Below are 13,127 nucleotides of genomic sequence, written 5' to 3' on the forward strand. Positions count from 1 at the left end.
TAGTTGGCGTATCTGGTTCTTAAACATACTATTCTGCGCGTGTGTAAAACTCAAGGCGCGGGGGCCAAATCTGGCCCGCCTTAACTTTTCAGGTGGCCCTCACACATTGACAGAACCTTCAAGATAACAGCTGTGTCATTCATTTATATTTTATCAATCAAATCAAAGCAGTTTTGGACCAAATTGGGGCAAATGATGTCAATATAAAAATATGTATTATTTAATAATAGTGTTTTTTTTTTCAATACATTCTTCCATTCTTCTACAATCACCCCTTTGAGGACATTCATGATCTTGAATAAGCTGCAACTAAGGATTATTTTAGTTATTTATTATTCTGGCAAATAGATTTTTCTTTATTTAAGCCTATGTATGCAATATTAAACATACATTAAATGGTGCAAATTAACAAATAATTACTTTTTAAAAATTAAATTGTATTTACAAATTAGAAAACCTTTGTACAAAACTTTGGCTGCTGTTTTTTCTCATGCAACATTGTTTACTGTTCTGCCATTGATTAATTTGAATTTAAATTATTTTTTAAAAATAAGAAAATAGACATTTTACTGTCTAAAATGCAACATCAGCATTCCTTTTGTACACTATCACGTGTAACAAAGAATGCATCTGCATTTAAAAAATACTTTTAACAATGCTTCTAAGCTCTTTAACTTAACATCAGTACAGTTTATGACTAATCTAATTTCCTGTGTGGTAATTGTACTCTTCTTTCGGTGAACATAAAAGGTAGTTAATTTAAAATATTTTTGTATTATACCAAAGTGTAGCAGTTACAGTAGATGCATGCTTTTCTTACAGTTTAAAATCACTTTAATTCTAAATAAATATTAGCAGAATTTAAGACTGCTTTGAGTCTTTTTCTTGTTTCTCTACGTGGTTTGGCTTGTACTTAGTTTTCCAGTCTTTACGCTTTAAATTTTGCTACAGTTTAAGGTCTTTGAATTTGACTGACTCAGTTAATGTTTTTCCAGGAAAACCAGCGTATGAAATGCTAACGACCCATCCTGACTGGAAACCGTCTCTGCTGCTGGGCCAGAAGGAGGTCAGGCAAGAAAAAGAGCAGCAAGAGACGCCACACACAGCCGAGGTTTTGCAAAAATGTCAAGAGGAAAAGGAGAAACGGGAGGAAACTGGCCTCTCACTACCTGTCGAGGAAAATTCAGAGGAAAACATGCTTGACCAATGTGCTTTGAAGCAAATCACTAGTCTAAAGACTGAACTCACTGAACTTAATCTTACAGAACTGTTCTTAAGGGGTGACAAAAAGGTAAAATATTACACCAGACTTCAGAGCCATTCCACTTCTCAGGTCTTGTTGCGCCGCATCAAACCTTTCCTCCCACAGGTTGCAACAAAGTTGACTCACTTTCAGATGGTCCTCCTCACCTTAAAGTTAAATTTTCCAGTGGATCGGATAAGTTATTTATTTAACGTGTAGCAAGAAATCTCTAATCCTGCATTTGAGGACATGGTCGCTGCGTTGTATGCATGCATGTCTTCTCTGGTCCACTGGCTGGACAGAGAGCGGGTGTGGGCCAGTATGCCTCAGCTGTTCCTGGAGACATTTGGAAGACAGCTTGCCATGATCGTCGACTGCTTTGAGGTTTCCACGGAGACAACGTCCAATATGGAGTCAGGGGACGGACACAGTGACATGGTGAAATACGTCACTGGCATCACTCTGCAGGGAGTCATTTCCTTCACCTCCAGAGGCTGGAGGGGGGCGGCATTGGTGTAGGAATCACAGAAAGCTGTGGTCTGCTGGACAAACTGCAGCCGCGTGACGTACTTCTGCGTTTTAACATGAACACGGACATGGTGTGTGCTGAGGTCAAAAGGTCATCACCAGACGGCCACCGTGAGCTGGATCAGAAGACAGCTGAGGAAACAAGACGGCTAACACACATTAGAAGCCATGTTAGGAGAATTATTGGTTCTGTTTGCAACAAATATAAAATATTAAGTCCAAGCTTTCCCATCAAGATGATCGAACCTTGTGAGGGAGAGATGGAGACGCTGCTAGACAAGGTTGTAGCAGTTTGTTGTGCTCTTATAAATCTGTGTCTTTCATTGCAAAAAGGAAATTGACAAAAACTGTAGGGCAGATGTAAACTCTCGTAATATTATGACTTTATTTTTGTAATTTTATTTTTTCTTAGTATGGCCGTAATACATGTGTTACAAAGTTGTGAATGATCACATTGAAAACCAATAAAGACTTATAATTCTAATGTAACTGCTTTGTTTTTATTTGGTTTTCCCCATTTAACTTTGGCAAATAAAGGGCAAATATTTCCAAATTCTCCACAATAGTTGTGTAGGACTGAGCGATGTAAATTTCACATAGTGTGAACTTCAGGCTGTTTAAGAAGAATCTCACACAACACCATGTTTTTTTTTTTATTTATTTAGTTTTGTGGTGGTCAATTAAACTTAAATTAATGTGAGTCGTTTTACTGAGAAATTAATCAGAAGCACCGTGAGAGAGTTTGAGTAGCTTTCATTGTTCCAGAGATTAATATTAAAATTAGAAAAAGCATAAAAGATGGACTTTCACTATACACAGGTGGAACGCTTGCAAAATTATTAGCTATTCAGTGTTTTGAAGAAATAAGACCTGTGAGATCAGTAATTTTCAGATTTCAGGTTCCTGTTATCATTAGTTAGTTTAAAATGTAACTATTCAGAAAGCAGGCCAGATTTTTAAGAGAAATTCTAAAAGTATTACAGAGGATGAATATGATGGGTTCAATAATTAACTTTGTATGAGTACCAGCTCGTTATGGTGCTAAAGGGAAAGAAATGGTACATAGGGTAGCAACAGAGGCTGTTAGAAACTCAGTTGTTAATTTTAGTAAAACATTAAAGAGAAAATTAAAGATGAATGGCAAACACAGTAAGAGAAGTAAATAAAAGTACATTTTGGTTTAATAAAATTCAAAAGAAGACTGGAGAAATGAGAAATACAGAGAGGACGAGGAGAGAACAGACAATTATTTCATGTATCGGATTTGGGCACAGTTGGTTAAATAGCACAACTGCACAGGTGAGAAAACGTCTACGTTTGTGGGTGAAAAATATCACGAGAGATATAAATTAAGTAATTATGAGTTTTTACATATCACAAACAGCAATTTTTTAGTTAATAGGAAATTACAACATAGTTAGGCCAACATGTTCACCTAAAGAGACAGAGGCCCAATTTCAAGGCATTAAATTGCAAAGCTAAATCGTGCTATAGAATGGCACTATGAATGGAGAATACCTAATACTGCCCCTTCAGATGGGTAACTTTAAAGCACACCGGGTGTAAGGTTATACTGATACAAATCAGAGTCTATAGCAGTGATTTAATCCACGTTCTCCAACCTGGAACTAAAATATATTAAACCTGGATGTGATGTTATCAGTAGATAAATGAAATGAAACATTAACCCCAGGTTTTCAGTTATGCTTTATGCCATGGTGCGCTTCTTCTTTCTGTGTTGGATCTCTTTTCCTCTTAAGCAGCGTTTTTACTTTTACTCACATAAAACTTTTTTTCTTACAATACCTGCGTCTATGTTTGGGTGCTCCAGCTTCCACATTGTGACAGAGCATCACTAGCAACACCAAAACAACCTTGACAGCTTTAAGAGAAGCAGTTAACAGAACATGACGTATTAGTAACCAAGTCAGCCAATTATGTCTCCCCTGAGAGGAGAGATAACGTGTTATTGTTCTTCCCAGGTTCGCTGCAGAGTTCACGAAGACCTTGATCTGCCTCCTTGGCTTATTAAGCTGCATCACTGAAAATCCCTTTCTCCTTCCCTCCTGTTCTTTGTGTTTCCAGATCTGCTCCCTTTCTGTCATTTCGACTCCACAGAGGGCCCATCAGCCTCCAGCTTTTATCAGAGGGGGTTGTTTGTTCTTCTGCTGTACCTGCATGAAGAGAAGAAGGTGCAACTTTAACTCAGGTTTGTGCTTCTGCATTCCTTGGTCGAAAGGGATTAAGGTTAGTTTGTTGCTGAGTTTAAAGAAAACATGGTAACACGTAGAACTCTCAGACTTCTGAGTCTAATCACAGAATCCTGAAATTTTTTCTCAGAATTTTGATTTCTTTTTTCCCCCTCACATTCCTGACTTTTTAAAGTGATCTCAGAGTTAATCTCCTGAGGTCAAAAGTCAGAATGGATGGAAAGCTTTCCACCTTCCCGTCTCTTCCATTAGCACATTGACCAGCTTGTACACGAGGATGATTAACAGCACCAAGATCCTCCTCCTTGTTCTGATTGTTTTGTTGTTTTTAAACTGGGAGCAATGCATTATTATAGATGGCAATAGTAACATTAGGAGTAGGTGGAAGAGCTTGATTTTTTTCAAAGATTGTTTTATATTGTCACAACATGGTGACACTTTTAAGAAATATGGAAAAAACACATTTTTGAAAAGTTAAGCACTGCACCTAGTTTTAGATTTTAATTTGGAAATACATTTAAGTAACACTTATAGTTTCCATTCCACTTCATGGTTAGGTTGTACTTTTTGTTTTTATCAGTGGATCCCCTAAAATACTTAAAAAAAAACACCTCAAGAATTTAAAATCTAAATATGTTCTTAGTTCTAGGAAAACATGAGTCCATATTTCTGTTCTTCCAAATCATTACATATCAGTTCTTCCACCCTGACATGAAGCTTTTACAGTCATGTGTTATTAACACCCCATCAGTTCTGAGTGCTGCAGCGTTGGCAGCTGTTCACAGATGAATTTCATCGCCTCGACACAGTGAACTTTTGAACTTCAGTCAACTCTCTTGCTCACTTTCTTCATCTGCTCTAAGAGTTCAGATGTGATTTCATAACAGGGGTGGACATTATACGTGTATTACTGAAACTGTTTTCCCCCTATACACAAAACAAAACACTTGCATCGTATATCTAACAGCTGCAACAGTCCAGGCTGCAGAGCTCCAGTGGATTCAAAAAGGGATATAAAGTCAGCTTGGTGTAAAAAAAAAAGAGAATAAATTGCTTCATTGTTTCACTCAAACAATATTGGCACAAATTTAATTATTGGAAAGATACTGATATCTTAAAAAAATGACTAACATCAGCCAATACCGATGTCAGTGCCAATATATTGTGCGTCACTACTACATACAGCTAAAATAAGTATTTCTGGTCTGTTTATCTCATTTTTCTGCAGAATCCTCCCTTTGCATTGCCTAGTTTCAAAATTGTAATCCAAACTTTAAAGATATTGCTCTTGCTTCTTATTTTATTTATTTATTTATTATTTTTATTAATTAAAAAAAACACACATCTCCAACTGAAAACGATTTCTCAGCACACTGTGTTTTCAGATTGCCGCTGCAGGCACTTTGTTTACACCAACTGATGCATTTTTAATGAGGAATAATAAAGCAGAAAGTGAAACACGTTGACGAAGAGGAGAAAATGTTCCTTCAGGGGAATTTTTAAAGTGCTCAGAAACTTTTTAAGCTACACGAAGCCCAGTCTGAACTTTTGAGAAATCTGTTTAATCAACACAGTCCTTGTTGCTGAGGTTTATAAAGCAGACCAGATGTGGTTATTCCATGTTCTTCCTCACCGTCTCCAGCTCCTAATGCAACATTATGACTGTTATGTAAGCCACCGCGTTCGCCTCCACACCTCTGCTGCTGCTTGCAAGGAGCCATTAAAGAAATATTACATGTATAAATATTTAAATAACAACAAAAAAACACACATCTCCCTAACCTGCTTCCCAAAACACCAAAAAGACGTGATTAGGAGATTGTAACTGGCTGCATTTCTTAAATAATAGCTAATTAGGAGTTTGTGCTGCTGCTGCAGGTGTTTGCTGTTCACGTTTCCAAGGCAGACTGCTTATCAACACAGAAAAAACAGGAAGAAGCTGAAGGACTTACAATTACCAAGCTATCGTGTCACCTCTGTGTATTTAGGCTGTGTAGATGCCTGCTACTGTGTAATTAGCTTAGCGTGCTAATAACAGGAGCCAACATCTCTGTTCCCATCTGGAGCCAAAATATATATTTATCTGAGACATTGTTGAAGTGCTGTGTCTATTCAACTTGTTTGCTACTAAATGTTAGAAATGTTTTCAATTTAAATGATTCTAAAAGTATTAAATCACTCTGCACTTTTTTAAGCTTAAATTTGGGTCTTTACTGCTTTTAAATGCTCGAGCATTTTTTTGTTTTGTATTGTTTGTTTGTTGTTTTTTTTAAACACCCATGCAGTTTTTGGCAGTAAGTTGATGTTTTTTGATATATGGAAAATGAATCTGGAAAATGAACCGTTTCACAAATCAACAGGCACTGCCTGTTGCCTAGCAACCCCAATGGAACTGCGGCTGTCACCTAGCAACCCAAGCTAAGCTCCAGCACATTTAGCTAGTTTTACTGCTGTACAATGGCTGCTGGAAAAGACAAGGATGGACAGTTGTGTAACTGCACGTCTGTTTGGAGTCATTTTCATATGGGAGTGTAAATGCTACGTTGTTCAAGGAAGCATCGTACGTCACCTTTAAGTGAAAAAAAATTATTGGTAAAAACAAAACACTGAATTTATTCCCCGTTTTTCAGATTTAGTGAAAGATTTTGATTTCCATTATCTTGTAGTTCAGTTTTAAAAATGTCAGTTTTGTTTCAGTCATTCAAATTCACACGTTTCTTTGTTGTTGATTATTTTTTTAAATTCTGTTTTAAATCTGAAACTACTCTAGAGAGTGTCAGACATTATGGGATAGGCCCCTGTTACCCAAAATGTGTTCACCAAAATACATCTTCTGAAATTTGTTAGCAGGGTATCTGCCTTTAAAATATGTTTTTGTGTGATAAAATGTTCTGCATATTCTTCTGTCTCATAAGAACATTTTATTTTCATGGAGATACCAGGCAGAGACTCTTCCTGAGAAACTGATTGGTTTCTTTTTCTAAAACTTATCCAGGGAATCACAGCCTGCATCATGTTTCTCAGAATTTTCTGGTCCTGGTGGATTGCACTAATGTCTTTTCATCTTGGTTTTGGCCACAATTAAGATGTTCTTTGAAAACATAATTGCTCTTTACTTGGAAAATGTTTGGATCAATCATACTCAACAACCTTTGATTCACATAATCTTGCAGGTGAGACGTTTTCCTCCCTTATGAACAAACAGAGTTAATGTTTCATTTTTCTTTAGTTCATTTAGCAGTGATGTCTAAACCATCTGTTCTGATCCCAAAGCGGTGCGTCTCAGTAAAGTCTCAGGACTTTAAATGCAAAAGACAGATTTTCCATTCTGTAAATGTATCTAAAGTGATATTTATCTCAGTATGATCCCACCGAGAACTGCAATGTTCTGTTAAAGCCTTGCAACATAGAGACATAGTCCAAGTTTTTCATGTATTACATCAGTTTGGAATATGCATATTTACAGGCTTCTGATTTAAGCCTGTTAATATCCTACAGATTGAGCTTTTAGTGCATAAATAAAAACTTAAATCTTTTTTTAAGATTTAAGATAGATACCATAGATTTAAGATTTATGGTGACGATTATAAATATGTATACATATATATATTGTAGAAAACTTTAATTTTCTTGAATTCTGATTTGATCATGCCTTCTGCAGTACTTTAAATAACCACAGGGTGGTGCTACAGCTAAATGGAAAGCTACCAGCCACGTTAGAAAGGTACGTTCATAAATTGCTTAACTATAGTTGGAAAGCAAATGTTAAATAATCAAAAAAAAAAAAAAAAATAAGGTGTTATTCTCAAAGAAATTTAAATAAAATATAAAAGTTGACCTTTATGTACAAATATTGAAATTGTGAGTTCTTTTAGGAGCTTTAAAAAGTCTAAATTTAGGAATGATGGTACTAAAAGAACAACCATCTGCCTTATTTTATTGCCATTAGTAAAGCAGAAATGCAGAGCTCAGCAAACTGATTTGAACAGTCAAATCAGGCTGTTGATTTGACCTCAGTCAAATCAACAGCCTGATGCAACACGACCGATTAATGAGCAAAGAAACGGGAATTAAACGGCTGAAATATTCTAAATATTACTTAATTAGATAACTTTATCTGTAGTCAAATGATCTCTAAAACGCCACTAAATTCCATAAACAGTTTTCAAATAGTCTATAATTTCTTAATGAAGGATAAACGTGACCCAAACAACCTGGGAGTTATGTGTACATTTTATTTTTCCCCCTTTATGAAATTATTGATAATGTCTGAATAGTCATGTTTTCTGGTTGGATTTTAAAAGTCAAACTCAGGTTTGATTACTGCCAGACCTGTAGAATAATAAAAATATTTAAATAGAATCTGTCAACCAACATGAAGTAGGAACTCATGAAGCAACACATCACATCCCAATGGAAATAAATAATAATAAAAAAAAAAAAAAAACAGAAACATATTCATTTAAATCTGTAAGTCTGGAAGGATCGATTTTTTCTGAAGACTTGAATCTTTTTAGATTCAAGTCTTTAAATAATTTTAAGATAATTTTAAATATGTTTTAATGTGAATAACCATAAATGGGTTCCAGCAGAAGACTTATGTAAGCTCAATTTTCTGCACCAGTTTACATTTCCATAAAGTTATTCGTTATCACACTAACTAGTCATCTTGCTACTTTTGAGACTTTTGCAAGAGCTTAGGATTGTCTGTTTTTTCTGCCTCGCTGCTTGTTCCCCTTTTTTATGCTTTATTTTTGACTCAGAGATAAAAGGCAGAGCTATTATAGTTGTTTTCCGACCCACAGTCCACCTGCCAGATGAAAAGAGATTCAACAAATAGAAGAATAAATGAAAGAAAGAAGCTTTTACATCATTTCAGTTACAGAATCAGCAAAATGCCACTCTATTTCCATATTAAAAGCAGAGCAGAGATGGTTGCAGACTTGTTTACCTGAACAAAGAAAACTCTCAGGTTTGGACTCTTCTCTTGTCTTAACACCAGAACTCTGAATAAATTAAAAAGAATCATGACATATCTTATTCAACGTACACAAACAGAATAAACTTAAGCATGTCTGATTGTGGAAAGTTAGAAAAGCCTCAAATGAAACAGTGTGGCCTCATTTTGGGAGCTTATGACAGCTAAGAGACGAGCTGTGAAACCTGCAGGAGGGAGTTCAGGGGTTGTCTAATGAACTCTACATGAATAAAAGAGGATAAACTGTCGAGAGGGAAATCGCTTTATTATACTACGTCATCTCGAGAGCTGACAATGAAAGCAGCTCTAAAAAAGCCAATTCTGTCACTGTTGGGGGGTTATTTGCATCTCACTTGTGGAATTTTTTTGTTGTTGTTGTTCTTGAACAAATTAAGAGTCAATTAAAACAATCAAGGGAAGAAAAATACTTCAAATGTTTCCAGAGGGGGAAAGAAATCATCTTCCCTCTGCTGGGATGTACTGTGCCTTTAAGCAAGGCAAGGATTAGATTACCTCCCCAGCTTATCATCAAACTCAGCACAAGCTCGATAATAACCCATTAATCAAAAGAACAAGCCAAACCTGAGAAACATCTAAAACATGAAGAGACGTAGTTGCTGAGGACCAGAACAAAAAAACATTAAAACAGACAGAGGATAACATCTTCTGTGTCTGTTTTCCCCCCAAAATGTTTTTATGTTCTCTTGGGAGATTTCTCTGTAAATCTGACAAGTGCGTTATTTGGGTTTCCAAAAGGTTAATCTGCTGTCTTAGAGTGTCAAGGTTCTGCTTATTTCTTTCTTTACTTCTTTATTTAATAAAGGGACAGTACACATAAATGTTGGTGGACCCTATAAATGTACATGATGTACCCCAAAGGCTAATTTCCGTCTGTACTCCCTTAACACTTTTAGAATAAAATGTAAAATTAAAGCCAGCAACAGGAGGCTCTGCAAAATTTCGAGAATAATGCAAATGGCAAAGATGAAATAACATTTTTTTTATGAATTGTGAAAACAGATATTTAAAAAAAAACAGCACTGATGACAGAATAACATGTGATTCTTGGACATACTATGGACACATAATATCTATGAACAAATCATTGCACTCATAGTGTGTGTAATTTGTACAAAGCACTAGCTTAAACACAACTAGCTCCAAATTGCAGGTCGTGTTCAGATTTAATTGCAACACCAGTGTAAGCATTCAGCTCTTGGTGTGTTTCCTAAAGGAAGCTGCAAACATGTAAAAAACCTGACTTTCTTTACTAGATTGACATCAAACTTTTAATGATAGCAAGAAATTAAAAGTTTACATTTCTTCTTTGTCAGTGGAAAAATGTGAAGCAGTGAAAAACCAGAAAGCACCATCTGTTTTAGCTGAAGGAAAAGCCTAACACTCATTCAAATTATAGATTTAATTGGAAGAAAAGCACCGCAGAGAATAACGCTAATTAATTTTAAAAACTGTTTTCAGCTGCAAGTTGCTATATTTTTATTTTTTTTTATTTTTTATGCAGAATGACAACAGATAGCCTGCAGAACTGACACCATCATTATCCTTCTCAGTTCAGGAAATCTAATCTGCTTTGATAAAACTGTCTTTCACTGACTTTATCTTATTACGTGCTCTTGTTTTACATCCAGCGTCATTAAGAAACCATTTGTGCCTATACTAAAATATATTTTACCCCGAAGTTGATCTCTGAAAAAGCATCTAATCATCTAAATGAATATTTATTTATGAGCATCTATCTGTGTCAGTGAGGCATTTGATTTGATTCAGTGACACAAAATATTCGCAGATTTTCCTGCTGGGACCAATTATTTCTTAAAATTATCACATCACTAACCCACTTGCATATTTTTTTTTTCCATCTGTTGCCTAATACCTGAAATAAGATCACAAATGTTTGATGTTATTTTTGATCTAAAAACAAACACATTTAATAATGCACTTCAAAAGCTGTGAAGACACAGTGATGCGAGTATGAGATGAAAAATTTGAAATGAAAATTTCTGCAGGGAACGTTTAGTAAAGGGAAATATTTCTTTCAATGCAGCAAATGATAGCAGGATCCAGCTCTTGAAACTTCTGCACACTTATATAGTAGAAAAAACATGACTAATATGGACAAGAAAAGGTTTATAAAGCAAACTGGGAAGCCACTAATCACTGAAAGTGGACTAAAGAAGAATGGATCCAATAATAACCAAAAATTAAAGAGCCTTTCTGGTATTTTCTTATTAAATTGGCACTTTGTTTTCTTCATCATCTAGATTCAAACCGTCTCCATAAAGCTTCTAAATTGATTTTAAAAAACACAAATAAACAGAAAAAGCTTCCTAACCTGTCCGCTCATGTGGTGTTTATACCTGATTAGTGGCTGCATGGTTGCACTGGAGCAGGCGTCAACCCGTCAATCAGCACAGAGACACGCAGGACAAATTAGCATGCACGCAAACAATCACAGCAAAGGGCAGTTTAGACGGACAAATGGGCCTGAAGTGCCAGTCTGGTCGATTGTGTGAAGCTTGAGGATCCAGAGGCAGCATGAAAAATCCATGTAGAACCACAACAGCTGCGATTCTAAGACAATTTAAATTATTATTAATATTTATCCATTTATCAAATCTTTAACAGTAAAACATGCTAACCTAACGCTGATGAAACTCCCAGCTGTCTGGTTGCTAATTACACCGTCTTAAATGCAAGATTACTACAACAGTGGCATTGCATATGCTGTGAGTTTATGTTGGTAATTTGTGTGTCCAGAATATATAATATAGGTCAACCAGAGAATGAAAAAAAAAATATGTTCATTCTGTTCTGATGCTTATTTATTAAAATAAATGATTTCCTTTCACTTTCAGTCCACTTTACAGCTATTACAACTAAATTAAAAATACTTTATTAAGCCCAAATTAAAATGAAATGTTGCCGTTTCCATATCATCGGTGAAGGCCAAGAAATCAACTAACAGGACTGAAATAAAAGTTTATGTTCAGGAAGGAACAGCAAAGCAAGAGGTTCAGAACACTCACTGAAAGCCAAAGTTACTTCCTGCTGCATCGCCTGACCGTTTACGTTTCTTTCTACCAGTAATATGTGAGATTTGGAAATCATTTTTGGATAAATATATCAGGATGAGATTATAATACCGTGTATTGTTTGGTGTTTTAAACTGTCCGTACAAAAGCGCATACCGACGTGTTTACAGATTAAAAGGAAGGTCAGCACACTTGTATTTTTTATCAGCTGTGTATTCATGTGTGTTTGTGTTTATATGTAGCCTGAGAGGTCTGGAAATAATTAAGATAAGGGTGGAGGCTTGGGGGAGGCTCACATGCATCTCTGGGATATATTTAGCCGTAGATATTCAGAGGCAGAAGCTTTCCTCTGTTCCTTTCAACAGTTTTACTCTTCCTGAGTGTGTCAGCACCTGAGACGACTCAACCTCTTTCCACAAAACTAAACAGAAGAAAACAGGGTGTGGCAAAGCCAGAGAAGAATGCATTTCTGCAGCTGCTGCGATAGCAGAGGTGGGAATTGCACCGTGAAGGCAGTTATTGACTGATTTGATTTTCTTTACCAGCTGCAATTGAATACCGTGATGAGATAAGCGAGTTTCCTCTCCATGTCCAGGAAAAATCAGCGTACAGATGTTCTGCCATGAAGGCTCCTAACCAGCACACCGTAAAGAAAGATGGAGGAGCCAAGGGAGGAAATGAAAAAGCAGGATACAGTTACATATCTGAGAAAGAATGAGAGAAACTGAGATAATGGCCGCTTTTTTTTTTACTCTCTACACACACAACAGTCTGCCTTTCAGGTTATCTAATGGATTTTTTTTAAAAACAGGATTTTGTTTAGACGTTTATTTATACTGATAACCTGAAGGCCACTGGCAACACAAAGCACATCCAGGGGAAATCCGAAGCTTTTTTTAATATTCCTCATAATCAATACTATCATTTCAGGGACCATTCATAACCCTGAACTGTAAAATTCTCTGATACTGATATTTGTGCACAAGTTGTTTAAGTAAAAAAAAAATATAAAAAAAATATATATATATATATATATATATATATATATATATATATATATATATATATATACACAAACTAAGATAAAAAAAAAAATATAAAAACAAAAAAAACTA

The 13,127-nt window shown here is 35.7% G+C and overlaps 1 protein-coding gene across 2 annotated transcripts in view; it reads left to right on the forward strand.

Moving 5' to 3' along the window:
• LOC106961754 (zinc finger E-box-binding homeobox 1-like) overlaps positions 1 to 13,127 on the forward strand; it is a 106,117-nt gene that overhangs the window by 3,770 nt on the left and 89,220 nt on the right. For both annotated transcript variants that reach the window (XM_015055713.1, XM_015055712.1), the window contains exon 2: positions 3,857 to 3,980. Coding sequence is in view for 1 of the 2 variants with exons in the window: in XM_015055712.1 (XP_014911198.1) it covers positions 3,950 to 3,980 (31 nt within the window). In the remaining variant the exon portion in view is untranslated. The remainder of the gene's footprint in view (positions 1 to 3,856; positions 3,981 to 13,127) is intronic.

This window comes from Poecilia latipinna, unplaced genomic scaffold (assembly GCF_001443285.1).
Source record: "Poecilia latipinna isolate Pla-1442-1.1 unplaced genomic scaffold, P_latipinna-1.0 Scaffold1332, whole genome shotgun sequence".
NCBI lineage: Eukaryota > Metazoa > Chordata > Actinopteri > Cyprinodontiformes > Poeciliidae > Poecilia > Poecilia latipinna.